The sequence below is a fragment of the Dipodomys spectabilis genome, unplaced genomic scaffold, assembly GCF_019054845.1.
Source record: "Dipodomys spectabilis isolate Male_0828 unplaced genomic scaffold, ASM1905484v1 ptg000054l, whole genome shotgun sequence".
NCBI classification, from domain to species: domain Eukaryota; kingdom Metazoa; phylum Chordata; class Mammalia; order Rodentia; family Heteromyidae; genus Dipodomys; species Dipodomys spectabilis.
In genome coordinates this window covers 19,536,282-19,555,361 of record NW_024870731.1, presented here as the reverse complement: position 1 = coordinate 19,555,361, position 19,080 = coordinate 19,536,282, and the positions used below count along the sequence as shown (strand labels likewise).

Here is a 19,080-nt window from a genome sequence, read left to right as displayed (position 1 = left end):
GTTGTTTATTTTGCTTTTAAAGGTACTAGGAAATATTGAGTCAGTGTGGTTACTATGAACCCAATAAACAGGGGGCCTCTGTTTCATGGTGCTATACAGATGGTCAATTGCATTAAAGAAGCCAAGAGTTCAAGGACCAAATTAACAATCCCATGGCTGACTCAACTGAAATAAGTGGAGTGTGTTCTTTATTTCCTTTACAATCGTGTAGGATTCACACTGAGACTTTAAACTTTTTTTTTCTTTGTTCTTCTTTCAGAGAGTGGGTTAATCGAGCCCCATCCATCCATTTTCTGAGAGTGTTAATTTGTCTGAGGCTACTAATGAGGGATCCATGTTATCAGGTGGGTTGGAAAATAAAACTCCTATATTTTGCTTGTTATGAAGATAAATTAAATCTGGGGGGCTTTTCTTTGAAATAGGCCCTGTTACCTTTTTAGTTTTTTCTCACAATTTGGTCACTTCTCAGTGCGGGACCTATTTCATGTGCTTTTAAGAATGATTTAGAAGGGCCTTGGGTCAAGCTCTGTGTATTTCTACCACACCATCCACAAGGTTTCAATGGATTGAACTTTTGCTCATGTTTGTATTGCTGTCTGGCCTTTTCAGCCAGTTCAGGACATTCCCTGGGTCACACCTTCAAGCATGCACCAGCAGCGACAAGCTGGGGCCTCACTGTGTGGCTCTGGAGGTAGCCATGAGAACAGCAGGGGTGCAGCCCTACTGACTACTCCTGAGCCCATCCCTTCCCGCCCTGCATCCCAAGCTGGACCTGAGGTGAGCAGAGGGAGGACCTCTCTCTGCTCCGCTCATCTTGAAGAAGGTACTAAGCCCCAAATCTTCCCCTTGTCTCTCTAGCAAGTTGAGGGTGCTGCCTCTCAGACTTTAATGTTGCACAAGAATCACTTCCCTCAAGATTCTGTAAATGTGGATTCTGGTCCAATAGGTTCATAATTCTGCATTTCTAATGAGCTTCCAGGAGGTGCCCAGGCTATTAGCTCATACCTGACATTTCTGGACCAAAAAGTTATTATTTCCTGTCCTATCTTGTAGAGAGATAGAAGATATTCATTCATTCATTCATCCTCTCTCTCTCTCTCTCTGTTTCTTTCTGTCTCTCTGTCTCTCTCTCTCTCTTATATGTGTTAGTACTAGGGCTTTAACTAAGGGAATTGTGTACTTGCTTGGCTTATTTTGCCCAAGGCTGGCACTCTACCACTTGAGCCACAGCTTCACTTCTGGCTTTTTGGTAGTTGGTTGGAGATAAGAGTCTCACAGACTTTCCTGTCTGGGCTGGCTTTAAATAATAATACTCAGATCTCAACCTCTTGAGTAGACAGGATTATAGGCATTAGCCACTAGTTCCTGGCAAGAGAGTAGATTTTTATAAAGCAGCTATTCTCCAAGGTCAGGAAGCATCAGAGATGTCTGAAGGACATGATTTTTGTAGCTCAGCTTTACAGTGTCCAGTTCAGTAGGTTTGGAGTAGGGAGGGATAAAACATGTTTCAACAAGTTCCAGTGGACGTTGAGGCTGCTAGAAAGAATGCCATGGTGTGAGAAAGGCTCAAGATAGCTTGCGGATGGTTGCGTCACTGTGGCCTGTGAAGTATCTCAGGAGTGTTTCCATTATTTGCACATGCTTCTGTACTCCTCACAGGTTATTTTCTTTTCCTAGGACAGATTTCCTTTCATGCCTCATATTTATAAGCTACTGGGAAACTCATACAAACCGAACATTTTAGACCAGATTCAACTTTATTTATGACTTCTTACTTAAGTTAGAATCTGTTTCCTTTCATTAATATACACAATCATCTTTCTCAAATTCTGCACTTAAAATAAATGTATTTTGAGCTGGGTGCTGGTGGCTTATGCCTGTCATTCTAGCTACTCAGGAGGTCTGAGGACTGCTGTTCAAAGCTAGCCTAGGCAGGAAAGTCCATGAAACTGTTATCTCCAGTTAACCACCAAGAGAATGGGAAGTGGAACTATGGCTTTGAACAGAAAAAGCCAACGGAGAGCCAAGTCCCTGAATTCAAGCCCCAGTACCGGCACGCGCGCGCGTGCGCGCACACACACACACACACACACACACACACACGTGCACACAAGCATATACACATACACCGTGCATTTAACTTGACTTGCTCTGATTTGGATCTTCTGGGGCTTGTGGTAACTGCACATCTTTCCCTTGGAGAACTCAGCCCTGCCTCAGACTGTATTCTAAACTGACCTTGGGCGATTGCAGGTTAGCTAATATGTCTCTGGAGAGCCTCCACATAGCTTCTTCTCTAACATCCTTGTTCCTGTATGGCAAGGCCCGCCCTCTGGCGCCCTGTGCTGTGCATTTCTGGGCTGCCTGTGGGCTCCGCACATAGGGGTGAACTGTTGGTTTGGCTCTGTACCAGCGTGTGCCCCTCTTTCCCACTTACTGAACCCAAGCACCCTCTTTTGCCACCTGACATGTCTTAGTTTGGATGAAAACAAGGTAGATATAACAACCAAGAGAAATATTGAAGGAGGAAGATCCAGCATTTTGACTTGCAGAAGTTAGCTCAGTCTTTACCTTAGAGATAGTCTGTGTATTGATTAAGGAAATGGGTAGCAATAGAGTCACACTCGCCTTTCTTCAACTAGCCCTTGATGGAATGGAAGAGGGTTGATTACACTGTTCTCTAATGGAAGGCATGCAGGGACCAGTTTGTGGAGGAGATTTTGTTACTAAATACATATTAAATTCAGGCCCCGGATCACCAGCCTGTCCGTAGAAGGGGATTCTCCTCTCCCGGCCCTGCTGCTGGCAGTCTTCCCGCTCAGAAGAGCATGTGATGTCCCCGGCCGTTGTGTAACATCCTGGGTTGCCAAGAATTGTTGGCCAAGGTCATAAAAGCCATGCTGCGGTTGACAGCTTCTGCTGCCGGGTCTCAGGAAGCCGGTGCCAGCCCCGCCATTCCTGCCTGTCTTGGAGAGTTGGTGTGAAACCCCATTTCCACTTCTCATGCTCAGACCCTTCCTGCCCTTGTTTTTTTCCCCTTAGATTAGTATTCATGTGACAGAGAAGCTGGAAGCCTTATGGGAATTCATGCATTTTTTATTTTATTGTCGTTTGAAATCTGGGACTTCTCATGTAATTTTATTTATGCAAATAACCAGGGTCTTATTGAAAGAGAATGTGGCAGGGGCAGGTCTGGAGTGGTGGGGAACTCTATTTCTAATCAGCTCCTGAGTGAGGCTGTACTGCTTGGCTTACCTACACTAGACAACGGCCCAAATGAAGGTGCTGGCATCTGGGTGATGCTTGGCTCATCTAGGATCTGTGCCAGGCAAGATGGCTTCCTTTCTTAGTCTTAGGGGCCTCATGGAGACATGGAAGAGCTGAATGAAGCTGCGTCTTCAATCTCTCCAGTGTCACCTTTTATGATGACCATGGAAGAACTACCAATCACGAGGAACAGACAGTGTTCTGAGCACATGTCTATTGTTTCCCTGTCCTCCCAACCTCCATATTCCAGTAGCCAGTTATTTATTTAATTTTGTCAGTCACAGGGCTTGAACTCAGGCCCCAGGGATGTCCTTGAGCTTTGTTTTTTTTTTTTTGGCCAAGGCTAGCACTCTACCACTTTGAGCCACAGCGCCACTTCCGGTTTTCTGGTGGTTAATTGGAGATAAGAGTTTCACAGACTTACCTGACCAGGCTGGCTTCAAATTATGACCCTCAGATCTCAGCTTACTGAGTAGCTCGGATTATAGCCGTGAGCTACCCATACCTGTCTTGGTTATCTTGAATGTGACAGGCATGTCACATGGTGAATTTCCCACATTTCCATTAGAATGAGAATCTTCTGGAAACAATCACAAATTGAACCACTCAATGAAAAGGTCCCAAACTGTACTTCCACATGGCCCCCATCCTTCATGTATCTCCTATTGTTTTTCTCTTCTCAGGAAATACTCTACAACTTGGGTGGCATTGAGAACCTAGCGCAGGTAAGGGTCTTTTGTGCATCTTGTCTTGCCTCTTCATTCTGTGCCATGCTCTGGGTAAGAATTAAGGGTGTGTGTGTGTGTGTGTGTGTGTGTGTGATCAGAAGTGTTGTAGTATGCTGTGAGATACTGCTTGTTTGGAGAAGAGGGAGTTGAAATGAGTGAGCTCGAGGTAGACACTCACCGGGCAGGGAGAGATAATAATTTCTTTCTGGATAATTGGGTTCATTTTCATCAACCTGCTGAAACAAAAAGACTTTAACATGTCTTTGGTTAATGATGACAGGAATCAGGCATTGGCTGGCAAGCTAAGTTGTCAGTGTTGCACAGAAATGGGAAGGGAAATGAATTATGATGTTTAATTTATTTAAATAAAAATAGTATGCTCACGAAGATATTAATAAATAGATGAAGTAAGGAATGACTTGGATTTCATTATTTTTTTATCCTTTGAAAAATATTTTTATAACCTACTGCATATAGTTTCTTAATCTTATGTTTTGACAGTATCCTGAATTGTATTTGAGGGAAAGGAAGCAGTGGAAGATTGTAGATGCTGAGCAAATCAAAGGCTTGAGTTTATTAGTACATGTGATGCTTTGAAGTGGCCAAGTCTCCTATAGTGTATACAGAAAAACTGACTTGTATTTTTATTTATTTATCTTTTTGTCTGTTGTGGAGCTTGAAGTCAGGGCACTGTCCCTGAGCCTCTTTGTGCTCAAAGCTAGTGCTCTTCCACTTGCCATTTTCTGGCGTTTAGTTGGGGATAAGAGTCTCACAGAATTTCTTGCCTGGGCTAACTTCGAACCATGATCCTCACATCATAGCCTCCTGAGTTGCTAGGATTACAGGTGTGAGACACTGGCACCTGGCCCTATAACTAGTATTTTTAAGAAAATATTTCTGCCATACTTAGGATTATGGGCATTATGTGTGCTAGACAAGTGCTCTATCACCAAGCTACATTTTCAGTCGTTAATAAAACACATACACACACACACATATGCAAAACACCATTTTGAGGTGAAGTCTTGCTGTATAGTTCAGTTGGGCCTTAAACTCAGAAACATGCTTCAGCCTCCTGAGTGTTAGAATTCCAGATGTATACCACTCTAGCTTCCTAAGAATGATGTTGATAATAAATCCATGTTTCTGAACTCTGATCCTCCTATTTAAGGTCTCTCTCTCTCTTTTTTTTTTTGGGGGGGGGGAGTCCGGTCGTGGGGTCTGAACTCTGGGCCTGGGCGCTGTCCCTCAGCTCTTCAGCTCAAGGCTAGAGCTCTACTGCTTGAGCCACAGCACCACTTCCAGCTTTTTTCTTTTTGCTTATGTGGTGCTGAGGAATCAAACCCAGGGCCTCAGGCATGCAAGGCAAGCATTCTACCACTGAGCCACCTTGTAATTGGTATCATAAGTGCATATCTCCATACCAGGCGCATTGGTTTAGATGGGATCTTACTTTTTGCCTGGGCTGAACTTGAACTGTAACCCTCTTGATCTCTGCCTTATGAGCTAGGATATAGGTGTGTACTGCCACGTTATTTTATTCTTATTAGTAATATCAGCCTTCATGCTGGTTAGATGTCATTTTGTATATTATAAAATAAAAGGTTACTAAAATATATGCAGTTGTTATAAAAAAATTTTCTAAAAGGTACATCAAAGAATTCAATTTGTATGTACTGTGTAACACATACACAGATCTACACACACACACACACACACACACACACACACACACATTCCTTATATTCCCTTCCTCCTTCTCATATTTGGGTACTAAATGAGACCATTAACTTACTCATTTATGTTTTCTGGTGCTTTTGCATGCACCCAATCTCTAGATGGGTCCTACTCTCATCTACAAGACCTATAAGAAAGCTAGAAGCCTAACTTTGCCCATGGAAGAATCAGGAACAAGAAGCAGAGTAGGATTTGGTGACCGTTGTGCCACCTAGAGCCTATTTTAGGAACTGCATGCTGCTTTGTGCTCTTGACTGGCTTTGTTGTCCTTATAGTACATGGAGATGGTGGCTCACGAGTACCTCGGCTATGGGGAAGAGCAGCACAGCGTGGACAAGCTCGTCAACATGACATGTAAGGCATGCGGGCAGGGGTGTGGTGAACTTCCTGCGCTTGCTAGAGTAGGCAAGATGGCGCTTACCTTCAATACATAGGAATGTCTCCATTCTCTGTGAGGGTATGAGAGTCTGCAGATCATTACATTAGTGGCAAAATATCTCCAGCACAGAGACTTTCAGATTAAAAAGTCTTATTTTGGAAAGCACAATTTATTTTATGTGAGGAGGCTCCCATATCCATACACATGCATTTATATCTTAAGCTAATTTTTATTTTTTTATTATTATAAAGGTGATGTAGAGAGGCAACTCTTTGATAAGTCAGGCAATGAGTACATTTCTTTCTGGACAATGCCCCCTTCCTTCTCTCTCTCCCAGATTTCCCCTCTTGTCCCTGCCCTCACGGTATATAGTTCTTTTCCCATGTAAAGTCTAGTGAGTACCACTGTTCACCCTTTGTCCCTTCATCCCTATGCACCCCCTTGCCCTCTCAAAGACAGATAAACAAACAAGACAAAAAGAAAAACAAAGACCTTTTGTTTCTATTCCTCTGAAGAGCCTCTGAGTTCTGTTAAAATGTCACAGACGTCAGCTGTCACGTCCAAATTTGATTAGCAATAAAGGCTACCTCAGAATTTAGGACATCCACAGCATTAAAAAGAAAAGGTAACGCCAGGCGCTGGTGGCTCACACCTCTGATCCTAGAGACTCAAGAGGCTAAGATACAAGGATCTAGGTTCAAAGCCAGACTGGACAGCAAATCTGAGACTCTTATGTCCAATTATCCACCCAAAAGGCTACCAGTGGAGCTATGGTCAAGCGGTAGAGTGCTGGCTGTAAGCATAAAAAGCTAAAGGACAGCATTCAGATTCTGAGTTCAAGCCCCAGTACTGGGACAAAAAAAAAGGAAAAAAAGAGAAAAATTTGGTGTGAAATAAGGACCTAGGTCTACTCTGTATGTGAAAAATGCCTCACTTCCCACTCGGCTTCCCCTCCCCCCACCTGTTACCCAGGTGTGGCTGAGGACTTCCTGACCCTGGTTCCCCACGCTTGTTTGCCAGGCAGCACTGACCTTCAGGTACAGGGGGAGCCGACTCTGTGGCAGGCCGCAGGCCCCAGGCTCTTCTTTCTGGACACCTGTTCCCCTCAGCTTTTCCATACTCCTAACTTCCCGTTTCCTGAGCTATTTAGCGGGAGGTATTAGATATAAGCTGAGATTTTTCAGAAGGCGCTCTGGATCTCTACAGAGCAGGCCTTGAACTTGGGTAGAAACTTGGAAGTAGTAGGAGATGCTTACCTTTGCTAGCACTTGTTTATCAGATGATTACAGATTTATTTTATATGGGATGTGTCAGATGATTGAGGGTTTAACAAGCAGCCCTTTGGGAGCCCCAGATTCTGACTGCTGCATCTCTTCAACTCTGGATCTCACGTTCACTTCCTTCCTTTCTTTATAGACATTTTCCAAAAACTTGCTGCCATCAAAGACCAGCGAGAATGGGTCACAGCAAGCGGTGCGCACAAGGTGAGTGGTGCCCAGCCTCCGTCCCAGCCACGTGTCCACGTCCTTGCCCTAACGACCTGCAGACTTGCCAAGCCGGCCCCAGCTGTGGCACGTGGCCTGAACCCTGCTTCTTCATTGGTGCATGGTGTCCGTACAGACAAAGGACACAAAGCCTTTTCTCATGTCCTTTTCTCTGTAGTATATGCCCTTTAATACAAACTAAGTTGATTGCTTAATTTAAATGTTGCTTAAGAACTGGCTTATGTGTAAACTGACCCTAGGTGTGCAACTGTAAATAAGGAAGTGGAAATCGGCAAACAAAATGTATCCTGTGTACTTAGAAACAAACCCATAGGTCTTAGAAGATTGTATTACTTGAACCATATGAAGTTGCTACTGTCTGTAGGTCAGGTATGGTTGAATATAGACAGTGTCATGTGATGTGGCCTTCTAATAACATGGCACCGGGTTACAAGACCATGAACCAAATACACATTTTAAGGAGTTAGAGGATGTGGCCCAGTAGTAGAGAGCTTGTCTAGCATGCATGAGGCCCTGAGTTAGATCTCTAGCACTACACACACACACACACACACACACACACACACACACACACACACACACACACACGCACACTCACTCTTACATACCCTGTATAATTCATATGTATGTATCTATACAGTTCTCCTATCTCAGGGAGCCACCTCCTAGCTTCAGACTTGTTGGCACATGCTGCCTGTGGTCTAGCGGATGGATGGTTGTAGCTGACTGCATGTGCCAACCCTTTATTGAAACAGCCATTCATTTAATTGATATTACTTAAGATGTGAAGAATAGGAACTGGGAATGTGGCCTAGTGGGAGAGTGCTTGCCTAGCATGCAAGAAGCTCTGGGTTCAATTCCTCAGTACCACATACACAGAAAAAGCCAGAAGCGGCACTGTGGCTCAAGTGGTAGAGTACTAGCCTTGAGCAAATGAAGCTCAGGGACTGTGCCCAGGCTCTGAGTTCAAGCTCCAGGACTGGCCACACACAAAAAAATGTGAAGAATAGTTAGCACTGAGGTATCAAGTGGACATGGCAAAGTTGTAAAAATAGTTATTTCGGAGATTGGAGTTCGCAAAAACATCATGTTAGAGGACAGAAAGTGGGCTGAGTGAGAGGGAGAGAAGTAAGAGAATAAAATAAGGACGTGGCCAGAGAAATAATGATAGCTGCATTATGAGAAGATGGGGAGGGGGAGGAGGAAGAGGAGGAAGGAAGAAAGAGGGGGAAGGAAGAGGAAGGAAGGAGGAAAGGAAGGAAGGGAGAGAAGAAGGAAGGGAGGAAGGAAGAGAGGAAGGAAGGAAGGAAGGAAGGAAGGAGGGAGGGAAGGAAGGAAGGAAGGAAAGCAAGCAGCAGAAATATCTGGGAACTGGTGGTTCACTCTAGGAATCCTAGCTAATGAGGAGGCTGAGATTTTGAGGCCAGTCCCATCAGAAAAGTTCTCTAGACTCCATCCCCCAAAGAACCAGCAGAAAGCAGGGCTAGAGTCACAGCTTAAGTAGTAGAGTTTCACCCAGGCAAGCTCAAGGCCTTGAGTTCAAATCCCAGTACTCCAAAAAAAAAAAAAAAAAGCCCATTTGTTGGAAACCAAAAAATCATTCTAGCCGTCATCATACAGGCTGTAGCTCTGGCTTGAACATGTTTGGAGGCATCCTCTAGAAATTGTAGAGAAGAGAGTTTGCATTCATGACAATTCAAGGAAGGCAAAATCTAGATTTCAAGATGCATTATTTAGGATAATGCTGAGGACAGTCAGATAGGAATCCCAGAGCTAGTAGAGCATCCACAGCGTGAGGCACATTGCTAGCCCTGTCATTTGGAATGAGCCTTGCACAATTCTCAGCTCAGAGTGAGTTCTCAATGGCTAGGTGCTAACAGAATGATAACCTTCCATTTAGCCAGGCTGGGGCAATGGTGGTCACAAGTGCTGGACAAAGTGCTGTGGCAGTAAAGGGAGGGAGGAACAGCAGTGGCCGGTCCTGTCTCTCCAGGCTTTGTAGTCTCTTGTTCTGGGCAGGGAACAGCTTCAAAGTGCTTCTGTCAGGAGAGGAAATGAGCACTGGGCTTCTGTAAAGAAGGGTTTTTTATTTTGTGCCAATAACTTGGGCTTGAACTCAGATCCTGGGCACTGTCCCTTAGCCTTTTGGCTCAAGGTTGATGCTCTATTACTTGAGCCACATATCCAAATCAACCCTGGCCATCAATGGGGTGACAGATGTCGCAGCCAGATCACCCTCACATCCTTGAGCCACACATCTACTTCTATCTTTTGATGGCTAATTGGAGATAAGAGTCACTGACTTTTCTGCCTGGGTTGGCTTTGAACATGATCCTCAGATCTCAGCCTTTTGAGTAGCTAGGATTACAAGTGTGAGCCACTGGCACCCAGCAAGAACCTGAGGTTTTGAATGTTTAACAAAACTTTTTGAACTTAAGATTAAGCCGCTATATTGACTACATTTTTTTTAAATGAAAAGAGCCTGTCTAATAACTTTTTGCTAAGTAGAATCACCTTAGTAAATTTCGGTTTTACTTAGAGAATTGTGTTTATATGTAATGGGTATGCAAATACACCCACTAAACCTGAGCAAACAAAAACAAACAAACAACCCCCCCTCCAAAAAAAATCCCAAGAACAAAAAGTGGCTAAGCCTCTATGTCTTTGTAAGGAAGCATTATACCATTCGAGAAGCACATTGTACTTACCTAATTAAACGGTTTTTCTTCATTTTTCAGACATTAGTAAATTTGCTTGGTGCTCGAGACACTAGCGTCCTACTGGGTGCTCTTTTGGCCCTGGCTAGCTTAGCAGAAAGGTAGGTGTCTTACTATGCTTCTAGCTCTGCGGTTCTAGCGGGTCAGCAGGAGAGACAGATCAAACCCCTTGAATGGCCATCTGGTTTTAAAAAGCATGAACACTTACCTGTTTTTGAAGAGAATGTTGAGCAAAAGCATCATTTTAAAATTCAATTTGGAAAAGCAAACAACCATTTAGAATTTCTTCCTTTCCTCCCTCCCTCGCTCCCTCACTCCCTTCCTTCCTTCCTTCCCTCCTTCCTTCCTTTGGTCTCTTTCTTTCTCTCTCTCTCTCTGTCTCTGTCTCTACCCCTCCCTCTCCCCCTGCCCCTCTCCCCCCACCTGCCCTTCCTTCCTCCTTTCCTTCCTCAATGACTTTTCACTCAGTGCTGGTGCTCTACCCCTTGAGCTACATCTCTACTTTCTCCCTTTTGTTGGTTAATTGGTCTGCCTCGGCTGGTGATCCTCAGATCTCAGCCTCTTGAGTAGCTAGGATGATAGGCATGTACCACCAGTATCCTTTTCTTTCTTACCTGAAAATTTAACCAAGTCTTTTTACCCAGCCTTCAGTTGCTTCTCCATTCAGAATTACCACAATGTATCTTTGCCATTTGAATCTCCCTCTATTTTTTTTCATTCTTACCTGTGTGTAAGGTTTAACCTACAGAACACTTTCAAGCATTGTGAACTTTCTGTTTTTTGTTGTTGTTTAGAAACCATGTCTTTCTAGTTGTCACAATTTTAAATAAAATAAATATACTTCAATGCCAATAAATAGATTATGGCTTGTGTGTATATTATATGTGTGTTTGTGAATAGCATATGATTCCTGTTATAATATGACAGCTAGACTATTAAATCAGTGGATGCAATGAAATATGCTTTTAATAAATACTAACATTTTAAAATTTACAGCCCAGAATGTAGGGAGAAGATAAGTGAACTCAACATTGTAGAGAATCTGTTGATGATTTTACATGAGTACGACTTGCTTTCCAAAAGGTAGGGTTGTTAATACTTGAAAAACATGTCTGACATTTGAGGCAAATGCTTGTATTTACCATGTCATTTTATTTGTGCTGTGAACTGGCTATCACGAGTCTGCCTGGCAGGTATTTCCTGTTAAACTTGACGACGCTGGCACACAGAGAAGTGTGTTTATTTATCTTCAGGCTTGTGTTGCTTTTAGGCTTAGGATTCTATCATTAATACTTTCATTTATTGCATTTATTTACTTTTTGTTTCTGTTTTTGTTCTCTGCTGCTTCTGACTTTGATCTCAGGGCCTGGGTGCTGTCCCTGAGCTTTTTCTGCTCAAGGCTAGCACTCGACTACTTGAGCCACAGCTCCACTTCTGTCTTTTTGGTGGTTAACTGGAGATGTGTGGATGTGTGTGTGTGTGTGTGTGTGTGTGTGTGTGTGTGTGTGTGTGCGCGCTAGGGCTGGGGCTTAATCTCAGGGCCTCACACTTGGCTTTGTTGTTAAGGCTGGCATTCCTGGCTTTTTCCTGGTTTCTTGGAGATAAGAATCTCATAGAATTTCCTGCTTGGGCTGCCAGTAGAGGGTGAGTGTGTGTGTGTGTGTGTGTGTGTGTGTGTGTGTGTGTGCACGTGCATGTGTGTGTGCCAATAGGGGGCTTGAACTCAGACCTAGGCACTTGAGCTGTTTTGCTCAAGGCTGGCACTGTACCACTTGAACCATAGCTCTGCTTCCGGCATTAATTTGGAGAGATAAGAGTCTCACGGACTTTCGGGCTTCCAGCCAGGATCCTCACGTCTCAGTCTCCTTAGTAGCTAGGATTACAGGGCTGCTGGGCTAGGTCAGTAGGATTTGTTAGCTGAGCTGCTAGGTGGCCCCAAGCCACAGTCAGCAGGCTACATGTGCCCACTGCTCATTTTTCTGTAACTAAAGAACAATTCTCAGGCGGTGTTGCTCTCGGCCTTAGCCTGGCTGAGCAGACCGGCCCGACACTGTGTGGCGAGGGCCCTGGGTGTGTGAGTTCCATCGACATGCCAGGCCATCGGGCCAGCCGCCGTGACCCCCCCCTCCTCCATCCCCCTCCAGACTCACGGCAGAGTTGCTGCGCCTCCTGTGCGCCGAGCCCCAGGTGAAGGAGCAGGTGAAGCTGTACGAGGGCATCCCGGTCCTGCTCAGCCTGCTGCACTCGGACCACCTAAAGCTGCTCTGGAGCGTCGTGTGGATTCTGGTCCAGGTTTGCGAGGACCCCGAGACCAGCGTGGAGATCCGCACCTGGGGAGGCATCAAGCAGCTGCTTCACCTTCTGCGCGGGTAAGGGCGGGGGGGGGGCCCAGGGCTAGGGGCCCAGACGACCCCCGGGTCCGGGCGCCCCAGGCTGCCCTGCCCGCTGGGCTGTCTTCCGTGGTTCGCGTTCTTGCCCTGGGCATGTCGCCCTCACCTTTGCAGTCCCTTAGGAATCCTGGCAGGTGTGTGTGCAGGGCCCGCCTGCACGGTGCGGGGCAGGATGCGGAGTGCGGCTGGGCGCAGAGATAGGCCGCAGGGAATTCCCCTGATGGCCAAGGAGGACACTGGTCCTGCCTGACACTCCTGGGGCCAGATCCAGGTACTGTGCTAAGAAAACAGAAGCAGCCCCACACCACAAATGGTGATGGTGTGTGCGTGTGCACACACACACACATATATAAGTATATAAATACAAATAATACATATTTTAATTATTTTAATTTAGATTTTAATAAATAGTATTTAAAAATTTTATTTTAAAATATGTTAAAATATATCTTAAAATAAAATGTGACAGATATATAACTATGTTAACAATGTATAAATATATATTTATCAAAAAAAATATATATTATGTGTATGTGTGTGTGTGTGTGTGTGTGTGTGTGTGTGGCAGTACTGTGGCTTGAACTCAGGGCCTTAGACTCTCTCACTCAGCTTTTTAAATCCTGGCTAACACTCCACCACTTGAACCATATCACTTACTTCCAAGCCTTTGCTGGCTAATTGGAGATACAGTCTTACAGATTTGCCTGCCCAGGCTGACTTTGAACAGTGATTCTCAGATCTCAGGCTCCTGAGTAGCTAGAATTATCGGCACCAGCCAGGTACCAGGCAATATCAATTGTCTTTAAAGAGAAAGCACGGCCTATGTTAGTACACCTCAGGTATAATTTAGAATAGGAGAAAATATTAACCATAAAATGGTGATCATATTACTGACCCTGGTCTCTTTGTGCTTCTCTAATTTCCATTGAGCTTTTCTTTTTTTTTGGTCGGTCGTGGGGCTTGAACTCTGGGCCAGGGCGCTGTCCCTCAGCTCTTCAGCTCAAGGTGAGCTCTCTACCACTTGAGCTACAGCGCCACTTCCGGTTTTCTGGTGGTTTATTGGAGATAGGAGTCTCACGGTCTCTCCTGCCCGGGCTGGCTTTGAACCGCGATCCTCAGATCTCAGCCTCCTGAGTAGCTAGGATTACAGGCGTGAGCCACCAGCACCCAGCTCCATTGAGCTTTTCATGCTTGCCTGGCATGCCTGAGACTGTAGGCCTGATCCTCAGCACATTAAAAAAAATAGAATTTCAATGGCATTCTAAGCCATGAGCGTGGAGGATTGGAAGAAGGGATGACTTGTTAAAATAGTTTGAAATTAAACTTTTTTTTGATGAATGTTGCAATGTAATTGCTCCATCTCTCTGCCTCCTGAGTAGCTGGGAGCTACTGTGTTCATCTGCAAATCCATATTCTTACTTAGGTAGAATGATCCTTTCAGTGTGATCTCTAAGAAAATTGTGTTGACAGATAAGACCATCAACTGCAGCTCTCTCCTGCCCTAGTCCAACTACCTTTCCCATGCCCATTTTAGGAAGGATAGGTGTGATCTAGATGATGGCATGAGGGAGAAGTCAAGGAGACATCCCTCACATTATATGTGGGTACATTAAATCCATATAGATATGTTTCCATAAAAAAAATGAGTGGGATGTGGTGGTGAGCCTGTACTCCCAATACTGAGGAGATTGAGGGGGCAGGATTTCAAGTTCGAATCTGGCCTGGACTCAGTGCAGTGAGACTATCTCAGACAAAATGTATAAATTGAGAGAACAAAGCAGAATAAAGACCAATAAGGAATTTATTGTGCAAAATGGTGTATTAAATAAACAAATAGGTTAGCTTTTTAGATTCTTAGGCAGAACATGGGTTTATGAAATGAGATTCTAGATGAGAAAATAGGGCAGCCAAAGGAAGGAATTTGTGGAGCTGGACAGAAGAGGAGCGTGGAACAATAACCAAGGGCTACCAGACCTCAAAACAGCACAATGGAAAACAAGCACAGCAAAGTCACGGATTACACGGAGGAGAGGGACGACGGGATGAGTGGAGGTGGAAGATGGAAGGTCTAGTCAGGAAAAGATAGGGTGCCCCCTTGGAGGCTGGGATCATGGAGGTAGACAGCAAATAAACAGGGACAAAAGAGTCCAAAGACACGTTAGAAGACAACTTTCCTAAAATAAAGGAGGATTACAGTTTCAGCGAAGAAAAGAAAACTTAGAATGATGTGGATTGAGCTGTATTCAAGTGAGTTAATTGCAGTGAAATACAGAGTTCAAGGAACAGACAGCCACGAGAAGTAGGGAGGAGGGATGACCTTTCCAATAAATAGGGCAGAGTCATTTCAGTAATCCAAGGTGATGGAGGGGAAAGTAAGTAAAGAAAAGGGAAAGGGAGGGAGGAGAGAGAAGGGAAGGAAAGGAAAGAGGGGGGAGGAGGAAGAGAAAGGAGAAGGAGAGAGAAGAGGATTGGAGGGAGGGAAGGAAAGAGGAGAGGAGAAGAAAAAGAGAAGAGAAGAAAGGCGAGGGAAGGGGAAAGGAGGGGGGGAGGGGAAGGGAAAGAAGGAAGGTATTCCACCACATACCAAGTAAAACACTAGTTGGGCTGGGAAGTGCAACACTAAAGATAACGTAGAAGAAAACTTTCTGACCTAGCGGAGGTCAAACAGGTTTTCACCAGGACACAGAAAGGGTGGATGGAAAGGAAAATCCAACAAACCGCGTGAGCATCAACTTTTCTTGTTTTCAGGGACAGAAATTTTGTTTCTGACCGCTCCTCCATCGGCAGCCTGTCTAGTGCAAATGCTGCAGGCCGGATCCAGCAGCTTCATTTGTCAGACAATTTAAGCCCTCGGGAAATACAGGAAAATACTTTCTCCCTTCAAGCAGGTATTGATGTGATACCATCAGGTTTTTATTTGTTCCTTTACAATTGAGACAGTTGCAATGGTATTCCCCGTGACAAGATTAGCACGATGGTGTGAATTAGAGACCATTAATGTAGTTGCAAAAGTGAAGTTAACTCCGGATGGAGAGCAAAAACTTCTTGGTTGCTAGTGTTTCCTCCTCTTTCCACTGAACTAGGGGAGACGCGCATACAGATGGGAGAGATGGATTTTGGAAAGGGAGAACCTCCAATGCATGTACCCATCTTACCAGGCACCGGGGAGCAGCCTCCTCTCAGCTGAGGAGCATGCCGCTCTATGTGGGTGTTTTCACTCCACAAGCAGGAGTAGCCATGCAGGAGCCCTTTCTTGGCTGAGCTCCCTTGAGCAGTCGTGCAGTTCCAGCCCGGTTTGCAGTTCCTGGCCTTTGGGAGAGGAGTGGGGACTGCAGGCAGAGCAGAGGCACAGTAGGTCAGGGTGGATGGTAGGAGGGGGCCCAGGAGGGAGAAAGGGGTGCTGGGGTAGGACAAGGCCGGCTTTCTTTGTTCCCTGCTATTTCCTGGAGAATGGAGACAAGTTTTCAGAAATGTGTGAGGACAGAGAAGTGGAGATCCCCCCTCCGCCCCCTGCCCTCCAGTTTCTACTCATTCTGAAAGGCTTCTGTCTCAGTATGGCTAGCATTCGGGGTTCCCTGTTTGAAGGGTACCCCAAAAGTCTAAACCCAGCAGGATTTCAGAGCTCTGGTTTCCAGTCTCTCTCAAAGAGTAGGTAGGATGATGGTGATAGAAACAAGAAAAGGGGTCAGCTGGACGGGTGGGGTTGAAGGAGGGCTGATGCCTAGGGAGGGGCACGAGGGAGCTTTGGGGGCCCCAGGCAGTGCCCATTTAGGTGGGGTACTTGAGCTGTACACTGAAAAGGGGCTTAACATAGTTGGAAGCGGTGCTGCGGCGTGAGTGGTAGAGCACTAGCCATGAGCACAAAAGCTCAAGGAATAATGGCGCCCAGGCCTTGACCAAGCTCAAGCCCCAGGACCAGTGTGTACACACGCATGCGCCCGCGCGCGCACACACACACACACACACACACACACACAACTTATTTCATACCTCAGTGCCAAAAGAAAAGTAAAGCACACCATGGTGTGTGCTGGATGCACCTGCCCATGTGGGAGGGGAGGGATGGAGCCATTAGAAGCCAGCTTCCCTCCCTCAGAGATGTGCGGAATGGCAGTTGGTGTGTCTTGGAGAAAGACTTCGTAGTCACATCCCCTGGGGTGGCAGGCAGGGAGGTGACACACACCGTGGTGACCCAGACAGAGGTGACCACCATGCTGTTGATTGTTTCCTTCCAGCCTGCTGCGCGGCCCTCACAGAACTGGTGCTGAATGACACCAACGCCCACCAGGTGGTTCAGGTGAGAAACCCACCTGGTCTGGCTTCCTTAACCACATCCTGCTGAGCCCGCAGGCTGTGGGACCACACCAGGCACTTTAAAAATATTTTTTATTATTTGTTTGTTTGTTTATTTATGTTCTTGGGTGGTGGTCCTGGGGCTTGGACTCAGGGACTTTGCACTGTCCCTTAGCTTGTTATTATTATTATTATTATTATTATTGTGTGTGTGTGTATGTGCGCTCAAGGCTAATGTTCTGCCAGTTGAGCCACAACTTTACTTCTGGCTGTTTGGTGGTTCAACAGAGATAAGAGTCTTAGTGACTTTGCTGCTCAGGCTGGCTTTGAACCACGATCCTCAGATCTCAGTTTCCTGATTAGCCAGGTGTGAGCCATCAGTGGCTGGCTTAGACTATTTTAAGCATTTCATATAGTTGAGGGATAGATAGCAGTCGTGTTTAAGAACTTCATATTGGGTCAATTGAGACACTAAAAAATATTTACTGTTGAAAACCTGATTTCACAAGCTATAACTCATTAATCAGTTGATCCAGTACGAATAGTTATAGGTGTGAGCACACACATATGCACACACATATACACCTCCCTGCTCCCCTCCACGCCATGTGTACAACCCTGGCTTGTGCTTCTGTTGCAACAGTGACCTCCTATTTATTTATTTATTTTGTCGGTCGTGGGGCTTGAACTCTGGGCCAGGGCGCTGTCCCTCAGCTCTTCAGCTCAAGGCGAGCGCTCTACCACTTGAGCTACAGCGCCACTTCCGGTTTTCTGGTGGTTTATTGGAGATAGGAGTCTCACGGACTCTCCTGCCCGGGCTGGCTTTGAACCGCGATCCTCAGATCTCAGCCTCCTGAGTAGCTAGGATTACAGGCGTGAGCCACCAGCGCCAGGCTTTGACCTCCTATTTATTGAAGTTTGTGGAGGAACATTTCTGGAGGGTTAACATCCGTGTTTCCAAGTTACACTTCAGACTTCTCAAGTTAGTGAGTTGGTAAAGTTATAAGGGGGGGGCTGCATCTGGGGAAGTTGGCAGAGCCAGACATTTGGCGTTGGCCACCTAGAGGAGCAGCTCCCGGCATCATTTACTGGCTTGACTCCTGGATAAACATGACAGCCTACATTTTTGGCTTTTCATGTATGGAAGAGGGAAATTCTAGAATAATTTACAGAGTAGCCATAACAGGGAAATCTCAATTTGATGCAAATGCCCACACATAGATGATGTCCGAAGGACATAGAGAAATAGCACTAAGAAGGTACTTTGAAAGTTCTTCTTCCCTGTGTATTTTTGTATTAGAGTTAAATCTGAAAAAAAAACCCACTGCAATAAATTGTTTGATATGAAAAAAACAAGACTGAAAAGACATTGACGGTGTTTTCACATACTACTTTTGTTTGCTTTCTTTGACTTTTCATTCTTTCTTTGATTTTTAAAACCTTTTTAGTTATTTTTGTTGTCGTGATGCCCAAACCCAGGGCGTTGCACACGTTTAGTAAACACCCTGCTAACTATGCTATGTCCTCAGCCGTTGGATTTTTGAGATAAAGTCACATTATGCAGCTCATTGAGGGCTGTCTTTGAACTTGTGAACCTCCTGCCTCAGCTTTCCAGGTGCTGGGATTATAGGCATGTAGTAGCAAACCTAGCCTTTTAATTAACTTAATTATTTAATTAAGTTTTGGTAGCACTTGCTTGCTGGGTAGAAGCTCTACCACTTGAGTCATGCCTGGAACCTCAATCCTCATGATCTTTACCTCCCAAGAAGCTGGAATTACAGGCATGAGATGCCATGCCTGTGAAAGTCTTCTTCTTCTCTTTCTCTCTTTTAAAAACAAAACAAGTATACAATGATTGATCTATATGCATTGCTTACTTATGAAAAACAGAAAGGGAGACATATTTCATAGTTAGATACTTAAATTAAAAGCATAAAGGTAATTGAATCCTTATTTCTGGGCTTCTTAATTTCTCATTCTCCATTTAAAAATAGTTAAACCACTTCAGAATTACATAATGTGTACAATAATTATCTGGAGTCTAGACAGACCATGGAACTTTTA

At 45.0% G+C, this 19,080-nt stretch overlaps 1 protein-coding gene across 1 annotated transcript in view; it reads left to right on the top strand.

The window, feature by feature from the left end:
* Positions 1-19,080, top strand: part of Nek10 (NIMA related kinase 10) — a 163,321-nt gene that overhangs the window by 23,565 nt on the left and 120,676 nt on the right. The window contains exons 6-14 of the mRNA XM_042680289.1: positions 260-344; positions 3,951-3,992; positions 6,008-6,086; positions 7,528-7,595; positions 10,355-10,434; positions 11,330-11,416; positions 12,478-12,702; positions 15,472-15,611; positions 16,959-17,020. Coding sequence (XP_042536223.1) covers positions 260-344; positions 3,951-3,992; positions 6,008-6,086; positions 7,528-7,595; positions 10,355-10,434; positions 11,330-11,416; positions 12,478-12,702; positions 15,472-15,611; positions 16,959-17,020 — 868 coding nt within the window. The remainder of the gene's footprint in view (positions 1-259; positions 345-3,950; positions 3,993-6,007; positions 6,087-7,527; positions 7,596-10,354; positions 10,435-11,329; positions 11,417-12,477; positions 12,703-15,471; positions 15,612-16,958; positions 17,021-19,080) is intronic.